Source organism: Lepidochelys olivacea (genome assembly GCF_965140295.1).
Source record: "Lepidochelys olivacea isolate rLepOli2 genome assembly, chromosome: 27".
Taxonomy (NCBI): domain Eukaryota; kingdom Metazoa; phylum Chordata; order Testudines; family Cheloniidae; genus Lepidochelys; species Lepidochelys olivacea.
The window spans coordinates 17,444,134-17,457,799 of NC_140437.1; the positions used below are offsets into that span (position 1 = coordinate 17,444,134).

General features: G+C 60.5%; 1 protein-coding gene across 3 annotated transcripts; it reads left to right on the forward strand.

The window, feature by feature from the left end:
* The first annotated feature begins 622 nt into the window (after positions 1–622).
* FKBP10 (FKBP prolyl isomerase 10) lies at positions 623–12,947 on the forward strand. Of its 3 annotated transcripts, none has more exons than XM_084615460.1 (10): positions 623–992; positions 5,271–5,416; positions 5,839–6,028; positions 6,366–6,505; positions 6,963–7,152; positions 8,626–8,771; positions 9,277–9,466; positions 9,865–10,007; positions 10,234–10,397; positions 11,119–12,947. In XM_084615460.1, exons 1-10 carry the CDS (start codon positions 763–765, stop codon positions 11,302–11,304), a joined length of 1,725 nt encoding a protein of 574 aa, XP_084471586.1. In that variant the 5' UTR covers positions 623–762; the 3' UTR covers positions 11,305–12,947. The 3 variants fall into 3 exon arrangements, with proteins under 3 accessions (XP_084471586.1, XP_084471585.1, XP_084471587.1); XM_084615459.1 differs by having other exon boundaries at positions 650–992; positions 6,360–6,505; XM_084615461.1 differs by lacking the exon at positions 623–992 and adding an exon at positions 2,493–2,974 and having other exon boundaries at positions 6,360–6,505.
* Positions 12,948–13,666: the final 719 nt, after the last annotated feature.

Sequence of the window (13,666 nt, forward strand, 5' to 3'; positions counted from 1 at the left end):
GCCAGGCGGATGCGCAGGGTCTTAGTGCTGCCCCCGCCGGCGGCTGGGCCTTGCACCCGTGTGTGCCTTGCACGCGTTTATGCTTTGGAGGAGTTTGCTGCTTGCGCCGTGTTTGTACTTTGCACGAGTTTGCTGCTTGCACCGCTTCTGTGCCTTGCACGAGTTTGCTCCTTACGCCGCGTTTGTGCTTTGCACGAGTTTATGCTTTGGAGGAGTTTGCTCCTTGCACCGCTTCTGTGCCTTGCACGAGTTTGCTCCTTACACCGCGTTTGTGCTTTGCACGAGTTTATGCTTTGGAGGAGTTTGCTCCTTGCACCGCTTCTGTGCCTTGCACGAGTTTGCGCCTTGCGCCGCGTTTGTGCCTTGCAAGGGCTGGGTGAACCCCTGGCCCCGCTGCCGGCAATGGGATTGTGGCCACTGATTTCTGTGGCACCAGGGTCTCGCCCACACCCGTTTATCCCTGGCACACTGTGCCCTGGACATTGAGTGCAGAGCTGGTGGTAGCCCATTGGGGCCCTAAGCAGGAATATTCCCCTCCCCCCGACACACCCTAATAATTAATAGGGGCCCCCCTTGAGCCACTGGGGCCCCAAGCAATTGCTTAGTCTGCTTATGCCTAGCGCTGGCTCTGACTGAGCATGTCGCCGTAGAGGGGACATTTGCAGGGGAAGGAGTTGGGGAGGGGGCTGCCCTCACAAGGCAGCCCCAGCGCCGGCTGAGCCACCGCTGCCCAAATCCACAGGGCGTCCCTCCCAGCCGGTCATGCCAAAGGAACAGGCGAGTGGCCCCGGGAAGGACCCCACTGACTTGTGGGGCCAGACAGTAACTGGGATCCTGTTCCGTTACTCTCCTTATTACGCTGCCGTGCAAGAGACGATGTTGTGCTCGCCCGGGGGACCCAGCCACGCACAGGGACATATTATCTGCTCCATCCTCAAGCTCCCTGTGCAGCCCCCAGTCACAGTCAGGCAGGGGCAGAGCGTTCCATGCAGGTGAGTTTTAGCTTGACAAGTGCTGCGCTGGGCTTAAGAAGCATTTGTGTCAGGGGCTCATGGGACTGGCCACAACTGCACAGTCCGGGCATGACTGCTTATGGGAGCTGTACACCACTCAGCTCCTGTCTGGAGGACGTGAGTGGGGGCTAGGCCCTGTGCTGTCTGATGTCTCTGCCCAGGGTGCGGCATGTCACCCCCAGAGTGCCGTCCTGCACCTGGAAGCAGAGACCTGCAGGGATGTCAGATGTGAAGAGGAGCAAGCATTATTATTTATCCAATGCCAGCTGTGTGCTGGGGGCTTTGCAGACAGTTCTGAAGCCCAGGTCTCTGTCCCAAAGACCTTCCAGTCTGTACGCTGGGCAGGGCCAAGGCCTGAACACAGAGAGGTGGAGTGATGGGCTGATTAACACCTGATCATCTGCAGTAGGAGACACATACTGCTGGGAAAATAACCGGTGCTTATCTTTCCACACCACTGCAGAGAGAGGAAGTTCCCCACATCTAGGAGGGCCAGCGACTGGTCACAGGGACAGAAACCTCTTTCTGCCCTAGGTGGGATGGTTGGCAGCAGCCCTTGTGCCTAAACATGTAAAGCCAAGAATCCATCAGCCTTGCAGACAACGAGGGGACTTACTGACTCCAGGGGCCAGCAACAAGCTTCTGGCTGGATCCTTGTTCCCATCTGTTGATGGCCAGTGGGTCCCATCTCAGTTCCTAGAGGGGCCACATCTCTGCTCCTCAGGACCACGGGCACTAACGGGCTCCTTTGCTGGCAAGCTCCTCAGAGGGGCCACAGACTTGGCCGTGACACAGCTCACCCTTCTCCCCGGGATGGGGAGTTGCACCAGACTGGCACCGGGGCAGGGTTTGCCCTGATGCCCAGAGACACTCAGGTTCCAGAGCTGTCCAAGCTGGCACCTCTCCCCAGGGCTGAAATCCTTTCAAATAAACCCCACTTCCCGGAAGCAGTGTGTGCAGGTTGCAGGAGCTGAGCCGACGGGCAAGGGCCAGGGGAGCTGCCATTTCTTCCCTGGTGCTTCCCCCCTCCACCAATAAAGCTGCGTCTCTTGGCAGCTCCTTTGCCCTGCAGCTTTTAGGCTGCCTCTTTCCGACTTCACGTGACACCTGCTCTGCATCCAGGATGTGCAGAGCTCGCTTAACCCTGGCGACCGCTGTTCGCAGGAGAGCTTGGGGAGGGCGGAGATGCTTGCAATGGTCTGATGTGCATTTGGTACATAGGACACCAGCCAGGCCTAATTCATTGTCCTTTGCACTTCACACCTTGCCTCGGCAGGTTTTAAAGTGTGAGAGATTGCTATTAATAATTATTCACCTGTATTTATTACTCCTGGCTGATCACTACCAATCGTAGACTCGGCGGACTGGAAGGGACCTCGAGAGAGCCGGGGGGTGGGGGGCAGCCGAGGCGCAGCGGCGCTAGGACCCAGGGGGAGTCGGGCTGCTGGTGGGGTAGGACCTCTCCCTGTACAAACTTGCAAGACAATAGTTTGCTTCAGCGTTTTCCTTCCCGCAAAGAATTGCAACCAAAAAAAAAAAAAATCTCCCCGCGTCCCCCCGCGTCCCCGGAGCCTGCCCGCGTCGCGGGGGAAATTCCGGGCTGAATTCGGAGCAGCCGCCGCGAATCACCGCGGCCAGCTACGTGGCCTCAAGCCCCTTTTACACGTTGACAAAATTCCTGGCGAGGGGCCGGGCGGGGAAGCGAGAAAGCGACGCTCCAGCCTCCCGAGCAGCCCAGCCCCTTCCCTCGCCGCCCGGACTCCGAGCACCATGGCCTTGGGCAGCCTCCTCCTCCTGAGCCTGCTGGGGGCCCCGGGGCTGGGGGACCCGGGCCCCCTGGAAGACGTGGTGATCGACAGATACTACATCCCGAAGATGTGCTTGCGGGAAGTCCAGATGGGGGATTTCATCCGCTACCACTACAACGGGACCTTCAAAGACGGCAAAAAGTTTGACTCCAGGTACAGAATTGGTCTGTATAAAATTGCACCAGGCGTTCCTGCCCCCCTGGCTACTTTAGTGTCATGGCGGGGGGGGGGGTCCTGCTGCAGCCCCCCACCCCTCTTCATTTGTGCACTTTCCTTTGCCCCCGCTGCAGGGGGAAGCTGCTGTTTCAGAGGGTGGGTTACATTTCTCTCCTGCTCGCTGGCATGTGGCGTTTATCTGGCTGGCTTTGGCAGGCCACGAATCGATGCCTGTGGCCATGCCAGGGTCCCCGCGCACTTCTGCGTGCCCGGCGCAGGAGCTTGGGTCGCCACAAGGGCGCAGGGCAGTTCCCGAAGGGAAGAAAAACCGGTCCCCAGGTTTGAGGCCCCGGGCTGTGACGGGCCAGGGGCCGCGGCCGCCCTGGGGGGCTGCAGGACGTGCAGCGGGGCCCAGCTCGTCGGTTGTAGACGTGTCCTTCTGGTGGCTCCATGTTCGCCGACAAAACCATCCCCGATCTCGGGAGGGGAGAAGAAGCGAGAACATGCTGATGCCAGTCAGGGGTTGCAGAGCTGGTGTCACTCCCGTGGAATTTCTCCTGATTGAAACCCGTGGGAGCAAGAGGCAAAGCAGGCCCCTTGCGCAGGCCTGCGGAGAACCAAGACAGACTCCTCTACGCTCAGGACAGGCCCAGCGGAGTGCAGTAACGGTTGCTTTCCCGGCAGGTTTTCAGAAGTGCCAGCGAAACACTCCAGAGAATCTGCTCTGGTTTTAAATATTTAAAACCTTGCTACTTCTCCCTGAATGCCTAAGCGTAAAAAGTGTGGTAAATTAGCCACCCAGCAGCCACCGCCAGGCATGAGCCTTACAGATAAATGGGGCCCCGGGGAAACCTTTCCGACTAAAATAATTTTTTGTCTTGATGGCTGCAGCGTGGTTCCGCAAGAAAAGTTTCGCTGGCCATTAAATGAAGCAAAGGATCTCCGTCTCGGAGCACTTGTAACGAGCCTGAACTGCCCCTGAAAGAGTGGGTTTTAAGATTTAAAAATCAGAGTAATTTGCAGGTTACAAATGAGGCTCGGGTGTTGGGTCATTAACTACTCTTCAGAGTGTTGGGAATGGGGCATGTCTGTTACCTGGAAGCACCCGAGAGTCAGCCGGCCAGTGCTTATCTGGGTGAGATGCTTGTTTGCATTCGGTCCCAGCTTAAACATCACGAATGACTTTTGCAAACAAAGGGCCTGATCCTGCGTCCCCAAGCCTCCGAGTGTGTGAGGAATGCAGGATCAGACCCAGGATCAGGAACATCAGCTCTACTCCAGTCAAAGGGGATTGTTGCCCACTGCTGGGGCTGCATCTGCTTCAGAGATTGAGTTGCAAAAGAAATCTGGCCAGTGGCATACGTGGGACGTTATACTCGTTTATACGCTCCACCATGAAACGCAACACATGTGTGCCCTCTGCCCCCCGTTATTCCAAGAACAAAGGACAGAATCCATCCTCTGCAGAACATTATGGGCATCCCCCTAGCCTGTCATTTCATGGGCGGGTTGCTTTAACCACAGAGAGACATGGGGATTGGCTGAGCAGTGGGACTCAGGAGACCTGGATCCTATTCCTGACTTTGCTGCCAACTCCCTGGGTGAGTCACAGGGGCCAGCGTTTCCAGAAGTGGCCTCTAATTTGGGGTGCCCAAGCTGAGCCGCCTTGGGCTCCCGCAGCTCTGTGGCTGGAAGGTGAGTGGCGAGTTGGGCTCCCAGCCACAGAAGCCCCCAAAAATTAGATTAGACTTCTGAAAATGTTGGGCCATAATGGCTTTGGGGCATGGGGCCAATGGTGCGTAATAATCAGTTATTAATTAGTGCTCGAGTCCGAGTTCTTGAGCCCTGAAGGGGCCGTTACGATCTTCCAGGCAGACCTGCACTATGCAGGCCAGAGCCCCTCACTCCGTAACTCGAGTACCAAGCCCTTCCCTTCTGTGTGCGTGAGAGCGTGTGGTTTAGAAAGACATCCGGCCTGGACTGAACTACTCCCGTGACGGAGACTCCACCGCCTCTGCAATGTGTTGGTGATGTGTCTTGGTCCAGCCGTGGGTGGAGTTGGAAACTCAGGCTGTTAGTCACCGAAAAATGACCAGACTGGTCTTGTGGCAGGCCCCACAGGCAGGGCTGGGTGGGAACTTTGCAACCCTATCGTTTGGGGCCAGCTATGGGATTGGGGGGACCGGTGGGGCAGGCTGGTGTGGCCAAGGATCCTCGCTGCTTTGCAGTATCCCGAACAGCCCAGGCCCTCAGAAGAGGGGGACTTAACGTGTCTGCCTCCGTTCCGCCCCAGCTACGACAGAGGTGCCACGGTGGCGGGCGTGGTGGGAGTCGGCCGGCTGATCACCGGCATGGACCGAGGCCTGCAGGGCATGTGCGTCAACGAGCGGCGCCACCTGATTGTCCCTCCCCATCTGGGCTACGGCAGCATCGGCGTCGGTAAGGGGGGGTCGAATGCGAGGGCCCCGCCCGTCCGTCCTACTGCGGCTCAGGGCGTTTCCGGTGCAGCGAGGTCAGGCCCAACGACCCCTGTCTCCTGTCAGCCCATGTCGCGGCGGGGCTCTGCCTCCTGCCTCACGCGCTAAGCTCTTCTCACTGGGGATAACGCGGGAGGCAGAAAGGCCCCCGAGGGTGGGTCCATGAGCTCCGCAGGGCTCAGCACCTCTGTGGGCTGATGTCCACTGGATGTGTGCAGGGGAGTCCAGGGACCCCCAGGGCAGGCTCTGGCCCTTTGTAGTGGGGGGCCTGTGGGTGGATTTCGAGGAGCTGAAGTGAACAGTCCCGGCCTCGTGCCATGAGGCTGCTCCCCTCGCTCTGATGCTCCCCGGGGCTGAGCCGGTCTCATTTGTTGTCCGTCGCAGCTGGCATGATCCCCCCTGACGCCACCTTGTATTTTGACGTCATCCTGCTGGACATCTGGAACAAGGAGGACAAGCTGCAGATCACCACCTTGCACAAGCCAGAGCGCTGCAATCGCACCGTGGAGAACTCGGACTTCGTCCGGTACCACTACAACGGCACGCTGCTGGACGGCACCCACTTCGACTCCAGGTACAGGGAGCCAAGCTGGAGGGGCAGCACCCCGGGGGCTAGTGACAAAGGCCAGCTTGCCCGCCTTGGGGACCCCTCCACCTCTCTGCACGGAGCAGGAAGCAGCGGGGCCAGCTTCGCACGCGCCCTGCCCCCCCCCCCGACCCATCTCACCTGACTCAGAGGGGCCGGGCTGGGGGAGGCGTGAGTTCACTTTCCGTGACTCCCTGTGCGGGAGGGGGAGCCCGCTCGTGCCAGGACCCCTGCGCTGAGCAGGTTGGGTCGGGGACGCTGCCAGTGCCCCGGAGTCGTTCTTCCCCTCGTCTCTTTTCCGTTCTCTCCCTGGTGCCAGCTACAGCAAGGACAGCACGTACGACACCTACGTGGGCACCGGCTGGCTGATCAAAGGCATGGACGAGGGCCTGCTGGGGATGTGCGCTGGGGAGAAGAGGAGGATCATCATCCCTCCCTTCCTGGCCTACGGGGAGAAGGGCTACGGTGAGTCAGGGCATCCGCAGGGACAGATCTCGCCAGGCAGTATTGGTGACCAGAGAGGAGGGTCTGAGCAGCCGGGGCAGAGGGGAGCGAAGGGACCCTGCTCGGCAGTGGGTCTCTCCGAGGCAGCTCTGGGTTCTGAGTACGTACGTCAGGGCCACGATCAGGTGCATGGCGGAAGCTCCGCCTTGTGCCGTTAAACGCGGAGCTGCCGCGTGCCGATAACGACAGCTCGCAGCCTGCTGCGAACTGCATGGAGCAAGAGCGGGGTGTGCTGGGGTCGGCCGCTCCGGAGGCCCCTCCTCTGCAAAAGAGGAGGGGGTGACTGGCCCTGTGGCCACCCCAGCCATGAGGAGGCTGCAGTTCCACCCCACAGAGATCCCTCGCTCCGGCTGCTCTGGGCACAGCCTAGGGGCTGGCTCTGCTTGGGCGCGACCCTCCTTCCCTCCTCCCTACCCAGGCACGGTGATCCCGCCCCAGGCCTCCCTGGTGTTCGATGTGCTGCTGGTGGATCTGCACAACCCCAAAGACGGCATCTCCCTGGAGCACCTGGAGGTGCCGGCCGCCTGCAAGCGCAAGGCCGTGACCGGCGACTTCGTCCGCTATCACTACAACGGGACCCTGATGGACGGGACGCTCTTTGACTCCAGGTACTGGCCACCGGCAGGGCCTATGGAAGAGCGCGTTCCTCTCCATTTGTGCCTGGGGCTTCGAATCCCTGCTTTGTTCTCTGGTGCCATGCAGCAGAGCTCCTCCCCACACAGCCCCCCCCATGGGGGTGCAGGGTGGTGAGGGCTGTGAGATGTGGGTTGGGATGGAGGGGCCTGGGCAGGGCTGGGGTGTGGAAGATGTGGGCTGGGGTGCAAGGACCTGGGCAGGGCTGTGAGATGCGGTTTGGGCGGGAGGGGCCTGAGCAGGGCTGGGCAGGAGGGACGCTGGCCCAGGTGGTGGGGCAGGGCTGTGGGGTGGAGGATGTGGGCCAGGGTGGAGGATGTGGGCAGCACTCTAGGGACGTGGGCAGGGCTGTGGGGTGGAGGATGTGGGCCGGGCTCTAGGGACGTGGGCAGGGCTGTGGGGTGGGGAATGGGGCCGGGGGGCAGGGCTGTGGGGTGGGGGATGTGGGCAGGGCTGTGGGGTGGAGGATGCGGGCCGGGGTGGAGGACGTCGGCAGGACTGTGGGGTGGGGGGTGGGGGATGCGGGCAGGGCTCTAGGGACGTGGGCAGGGCTCTGGGGTGGGGGATGTGGGCCAGGGTGGAGGACATGGGCAGGGCTGTGGGATGGGGGATATGGGGTGGAGGATGGGGGCAGGGCTCTAGGGACGTGGGCAGGGCTGTGGGATGGGGGATATGGGGTGGAGGATGGGGGCAGGGCTCTAGGGACGTGGGCAGGGCTCTGGGATGGAGGCCGGGGTGGAGGATGCGGGCCGGGGTGGGGGATGGGGGCAGGGCTGTGGGATGAGGGCTGGGGGATGTGGGCAGGGGGATGTGGGGTGGAGGATGGGGCAGGGTGGGGGATGTGGGCGGGGATGTGGGGTGGAGGATGTGGGCCAGGGTGGGGGATGTGGGCGGGGATGTGGGGTGGAGGATGTGGGCCAGGGTGGGGGATGTGGGCGGGGATGTGGGGTGGAGGATGCGGGCCGGGGTGGGGGATGGGGGCAGGGGGATGTGGGCAGGGGGATGTGGGGTGGAGGATGTGGGCCAGGGTGGGGGATGTGGGCGGGGATGTGGGGTGGAGGATGCGGGCCGGGGTGGGGGATGGGGCAGGGGGATGTGGGGTGGAGGATGTGGGCCAGGGTGGGGGATGTGGGCAGGGCTCTAGGGACGTGGGCAGGGCTGTGGGGTGGGGGATGGGGGCCGGGGTGGGGGATGGGGCAGGGCTGTGGGGTGTGGGATAGGGGCAGGGCTCTGGGGTGGAGGACGTGGGCAGGGCTCTAGGGACGTGGGCAGGGCTGTGGGGTGGGGGATGCGGGCCGGGGTGGGGGATGGGGGCAGGGCTGTGGGGTGGGGGATGGGGGCCGGGCTGTGGGGTGGGGGATAGGGGCAGGGGGATGCAGACTGAGCTTACGCTGCCATGCTCCCCTCATTCGGCGCTCACCTGCGACCTGGTGCTGCGTTTGCTGCAGTTACTCCCGCAACCACACCTACGACACCTACATCGGGAAGGGCTACGTCATCCCCGGCATGGACCAGGGCCTGCAGGGCGTCTGCTTCGGAGAAAAGAGACGGATCATCGTCCCACCGCACCTGGGCTATGGGGAGAACGGAGCCGGTAGGGGGGGTCCCCGCAGGGTGGCCCAGCCCTGGGGTTGCAGGGCAGGGAGCGGGGGGACGGACGTGCTCAGCAATGCTGTATTGCTCCCCGCTGGCTCCGTTACACAATCCCTCGGTTCCTGCATCGTTTCAATCGTCCTTGTGCCCATGACGGGGGGAGCAGGCCGGGATCACCCACCTGCCTGGAGCCGACTGGCGAGAGCTGCCCCAGGAGAGGAATTCAGGCTGTGGGGGGGCTGCCTCCCGCAGGAGAAGGGCATGGACCCCCGCACCCGTGGTGGGGTTGTCAGGTGGGGGCGTTGGCTTAGGGGAAGGGCCCGGCTTAGGGGATGTCTCTTGGGTGTGGAGGAGGGGCAGGGACACATTCAGTTAGCACCCAGGGGTCTGGCCTGTAGAACAATCCTGCCCCGGCCCCTGGGGAGGCAGGTTTTTTCCCCGACTCTGCCCTCTCTGGCTCTCCGCAGCCCCTCACCCCCACCGGGCCCTTTGTCCTTCTCCTCCAGGGAACAAGATCCCCGGCTCAGCCGTGCTGATCTTCGACATCCACGTCATCGACTTCCATAACCCCCTGGACTCGGTGGAGATCGAGACCCTCTCCCGGCCTGAGGGCTGCAACGTCACCACCCAGGATCGCGACTTCATCCGCTACCACTACAACTGCTCATTGCTGGATGGCACCAAGCTCTTCTCCTCGTGAGTGTGTCCCCGCCCGCCCCCGCTGTCTGGGACTCCGGGGCAGCCTGGATCCCCCCGCAATCCCCGCTCAATCCCAGCCGTCCGGCTGCTGCTCGTGGGTTGGTTCTAACAGCTGTGGGGCTGGGGCACGGAGCCGGTGAGCTCTGCCAAGCTAAGCAGGATGGAGGTGGCTGAACTCGGGGAGACTGTGCTGCTGGTCGCACCATCGTCCCTTTGGCTCCGGGGTAAGGTCCTGGGCACTAGCCATTCCTCTGACCCTCAGGCAGAATTCCCCTTCCACAGCTGATTGGTACGGCAGGCTAAGGCAGGATCCTGCGGGGAGCAGGCTGTGTGTGCAGCCCCGGTTCTGGAAGTCCTCTCACTCACCCGTCCAATGTCTGCATTGCCTCCTGCAGCCATGACTACAACCACCCGCAGGACGCGACGCTCGGGACCAGCAAGATGATCGATGGCCTGAACACCGGCCTCCTGGACATGTGCATAGGGGAGAAACGCGTGATCATCATCCCCCCGCACCTGGGGCACGGAGAAAACGGAGGTGAGTGGGGAGGGGAACTGCCTGGCAGGTCGGTTTGTGGCTGCCACTCGCTCTTCAGCCTCAGCCACCTGGCAGTGGCCCAGTGGTCTCCTTTGGCCTTTAGCTCCCCAGCTGGCCCAGCCTGGGTGCTCAGAGGCTCATTCTTGCATGTTGCACCATGGTGCAAAGGCACTCTAGTGCACCCGAGCACACGAGGGATCGGTGACATGCACCCCTTGCCTTTCAGCCCAGGGTGTGCCAGGCAGTGCTGTGCTCCGGTTCGAGGTGGAGCTGCTCTCCAGGGAGGAAGGAGTCCCTGAGGGCTACCTGTTTATCTGGCACGGGGACCCACCCGCAAACCTATATGAGGACATGGACCTGAACAAGGATGGCGAGATCCCCCGTGAAGAGGTGCAGCCGAAGCTCCGGGCACGTGGGGGGAGCAATTGGGATCAGGGAACACAGCCCCAGCAGCAGTCTCGGATCCCTTGGGCTTTTCAAAGGCGAAGGGAGGGGCCAGTTAGGCTGCCCAGTTGGCATCCGGTGCGTGTGCCGAGTCCCCAGAGCTGCTGCAAATCTGTGACTAAGGCACACACGTGGGCGGATGGTCGTTAAGGTGGCAATACCAGGGTTTCTGCCCTAGGTGAGTCCAGCCCGCCTGCCGGCTAACCCCAAAGGCACAGCCAGGAAGGGGCCAGGTGCGGACTCTGAGCAACCCCCTGCTGGGACACGCCCGGGGTCCAGCCAGGCAGCAACATCCCTCTGGCCCGCAGCCACCTGTGCCACAAGGCATGCTGGGAACCAGCCACAGGCCAGGCCAGTTAGCACAGCAGCTTGAATTGGGCTTGGCTGTAGGCTGAGGAGAGGCGGGGGGGCCGTGTGCCCACCCTGCCCAGGAAGCTTTGAGAGCATTGCAGAACAGGAAACCTGGAGGGGAGCCTCTTGCAGCCTGGCGCTGGGGTGCTCCCTGCCCTCGTTATCATGCGGCATGCTAGCCCTGTCTGGCCATTGCCCTCCACCCCGGAGCTGGCTGCATGCTGTCCTGCCCCACTGCACAGAGTCCCTGGGATCCCTCACGGGCTCAGGCTGTGGGCTCAGCCACGTAACCTGTTCTCACCTCTCCCTGCTGCAGTTCTCCACTTTCATCAAGGCCCAGCTCACCGAGGGGAAGGGGCGGCTCATGCCCAGCTCCGACCCGGAGATGGTCATCGCCGACATGTTTCAGAACCAGGACCGGAACCAGGACGGGAAAATCACCGCGGAGGAGCTGAAGCTGAAATCAGATGAAGATCAGGAAAGAATCCACGAGGAGCTCTAAGGAGCTCCTGCCTTCAAGAGACAACGTTTCTTCTTGTCCTTTCCAACCTTGGAGTGGGCTGCTCCCCCCATCACCACAGGGACCGTGGTCTAGAGAAGCCAGCTCAGGAAACTTTAGTGCCAACCCCTTTGCAAAGCAAGGTTGTTTGGTTTTGTTTTGTTTTTTTCTATTTAACTGTGTTTTATTGGAAGTGTTTCTAACAAGCCAGCAGGGGAAAAACTCCACATAACAAACCCAGGCCAGAAGGTCCCAAGTTCTTGCCCTTAAAGGCAGAGCCTAGACAGAAACTAGACCCAATCGTGAGCTATTTCCTCGGACTTCCACCCACACCCCAGGCCTGAAGGCTCTGGGGGATACACGGGGGTAATTGACACCCCTTCCCAAACTACCCTGGAATTGTATCCAGTGCTTTGAGAGCAGAACCCAGAGACTTTTCTTCTCTGGGCTTTGAGTGTTTTTATCCCTGGCTTTGCACTCTGCCTTTGTCCCCTGCAGAGACAGGCCCACCCAGCCTGCCTGTTCCCAGTGCAGGATGCTTCTCCAACACGTTGCCAGCCTCTGATGGGGTGGGGGCTCCTGCTGTGGACACAGATTAGCTCCCTAGCCCAGAAGCAGAACTGGATGAATCCCACCTGTGCCCATCCCACCATCTGCTCTCTCCAGTGATAGGGGGTTTGGGTGCGGGGCTGGGATTCCTGGAAGTTGGTGGTATCCACACTGTCTAGCTGAGAGCCCTGCCTGTAACCCCCATGTCAGAGCCAGGAGCTCCTGTTCGGTCCAGTTGTGAACTAGACTCCATTGCACGCCGTCTTCTCCCCCCGCCCCCCTTGTCAGACCCAGCCTTTGGACTTCACTCGCCTTGGCTCCTTGAGCATTTCAGCAGCGCTGCTCTTGTGCGGATCGGAGCTGTAGCAGCCAGCGCGTACCCAGAGTGCAGAACGTGAGGCAGCAAGGGCGTCCTGCTGTAGCTGGAGCAAGGGCCATGAATTCAAAGCAGTCACTTCACGTTGGCATCTGCTGGAGCTTTTCCTGTAAGGAACCCAGTCGCTGTTCCCAAGGGATTTAAAAAAGAAAAATTAATGCCATTTCCGAGCCCTGGTCCAGGCTCTTGCAACAGCTTGAATTGTACCAGAAAGGAAAGCCAAGACCCAGTTCTTCAAAGTGATGAGTCGTTTTAGGCCCAGCGATATTTCGGGGCTTGAACTTGAGATACCTTAATGGGGCCTGATTTTACACAGTTTGGCCCCCAAAACCACCGGTCAGTTTGGAAAATCCAGGGCCCAAACTCTCCCAGCTGGGCTAACACAAGTGGGCTGATTTTCAGTTTCTGAGCACCCTGATTCTGCTGACGAGAGGTTGGCATGCTCAGTACCCCTGGAAATCAGCCCACTTTTACTGAGATGCTTAAATATAATTCAGGAGCCTGAATTTAGTCTCCCACGTTGGCAAATTTGGGCCAGTGTCTCCCCCTGGTTTTAAAGGTTTGTGTCCTAAGATCAGTGGACAACAGCGTCTGCGCCAACTGCTGGGCACAGGTAAAAGATCCGAAGTGCAAGGACAAGACGATGTAAAGGTTCAAACAACCCCCCAATAGCAATTTCTGCCTTGCACCCAATAAACTGATTTCAAGTGGTTTCCAACAACTCTGCTTCCCAGCACGTTATTTTGGGCTGAAACATTACTTGCGCTTGTCTGCACGCAGAGAGGTCCCCATCCGCGGGTCTGTGTTCGCTGTCCCAGTGGGGGGAGCTGTGGAGGGTCTGGCTGGATAAGCCTCCCATCCAAGCTTCTCGCATCTGCCACGCTGGGTTGGAAAAGGCTTCGCCTCCTTCGGGGCTCCCACCTGTCCGCAGACACCCCCAGATTCAGAGGAAGGGCTAAAAACATTTTAAAGATATTTATCTGCGGCTGTTCTAACCTCGAAGCCCTTGGGAAGACTGGCTGGCCCCAGGCTGCCTAGCGGGGAGAGGTGCTGGTCACTGGGTGGGTCAGGCAGCTGCCCCCGACTAGCTGCCCACTGCAGGTTCTCTTGCACCCTGCTCTGAAGCAGCCAGGACTGGCCACTGTTGGGAACAGGATGCTGGGTTAGCCATCTCTGCAGGGACGCAGGTCTTTGCGCTTCCCCTTGGAATCTCTCCGATACAGAAGCAGCGCAAGCTTCGAGGTTAGAGCAGCGAGTCAGGGGATGCGATTTCCTTTGCTAGTTGTGACACTTCACCTTCCCGTGCCTCGGTTTCCCCATTTGGAACATGAGGATAACTAGCTTACCCACCTTTGCAAGTTCCGAAGGCCTCGGTGGGCATCCCAGACAGTGCTGTACTGCAAGCTCGCACATCTGGTTACAAACCACTCACACGCAGGC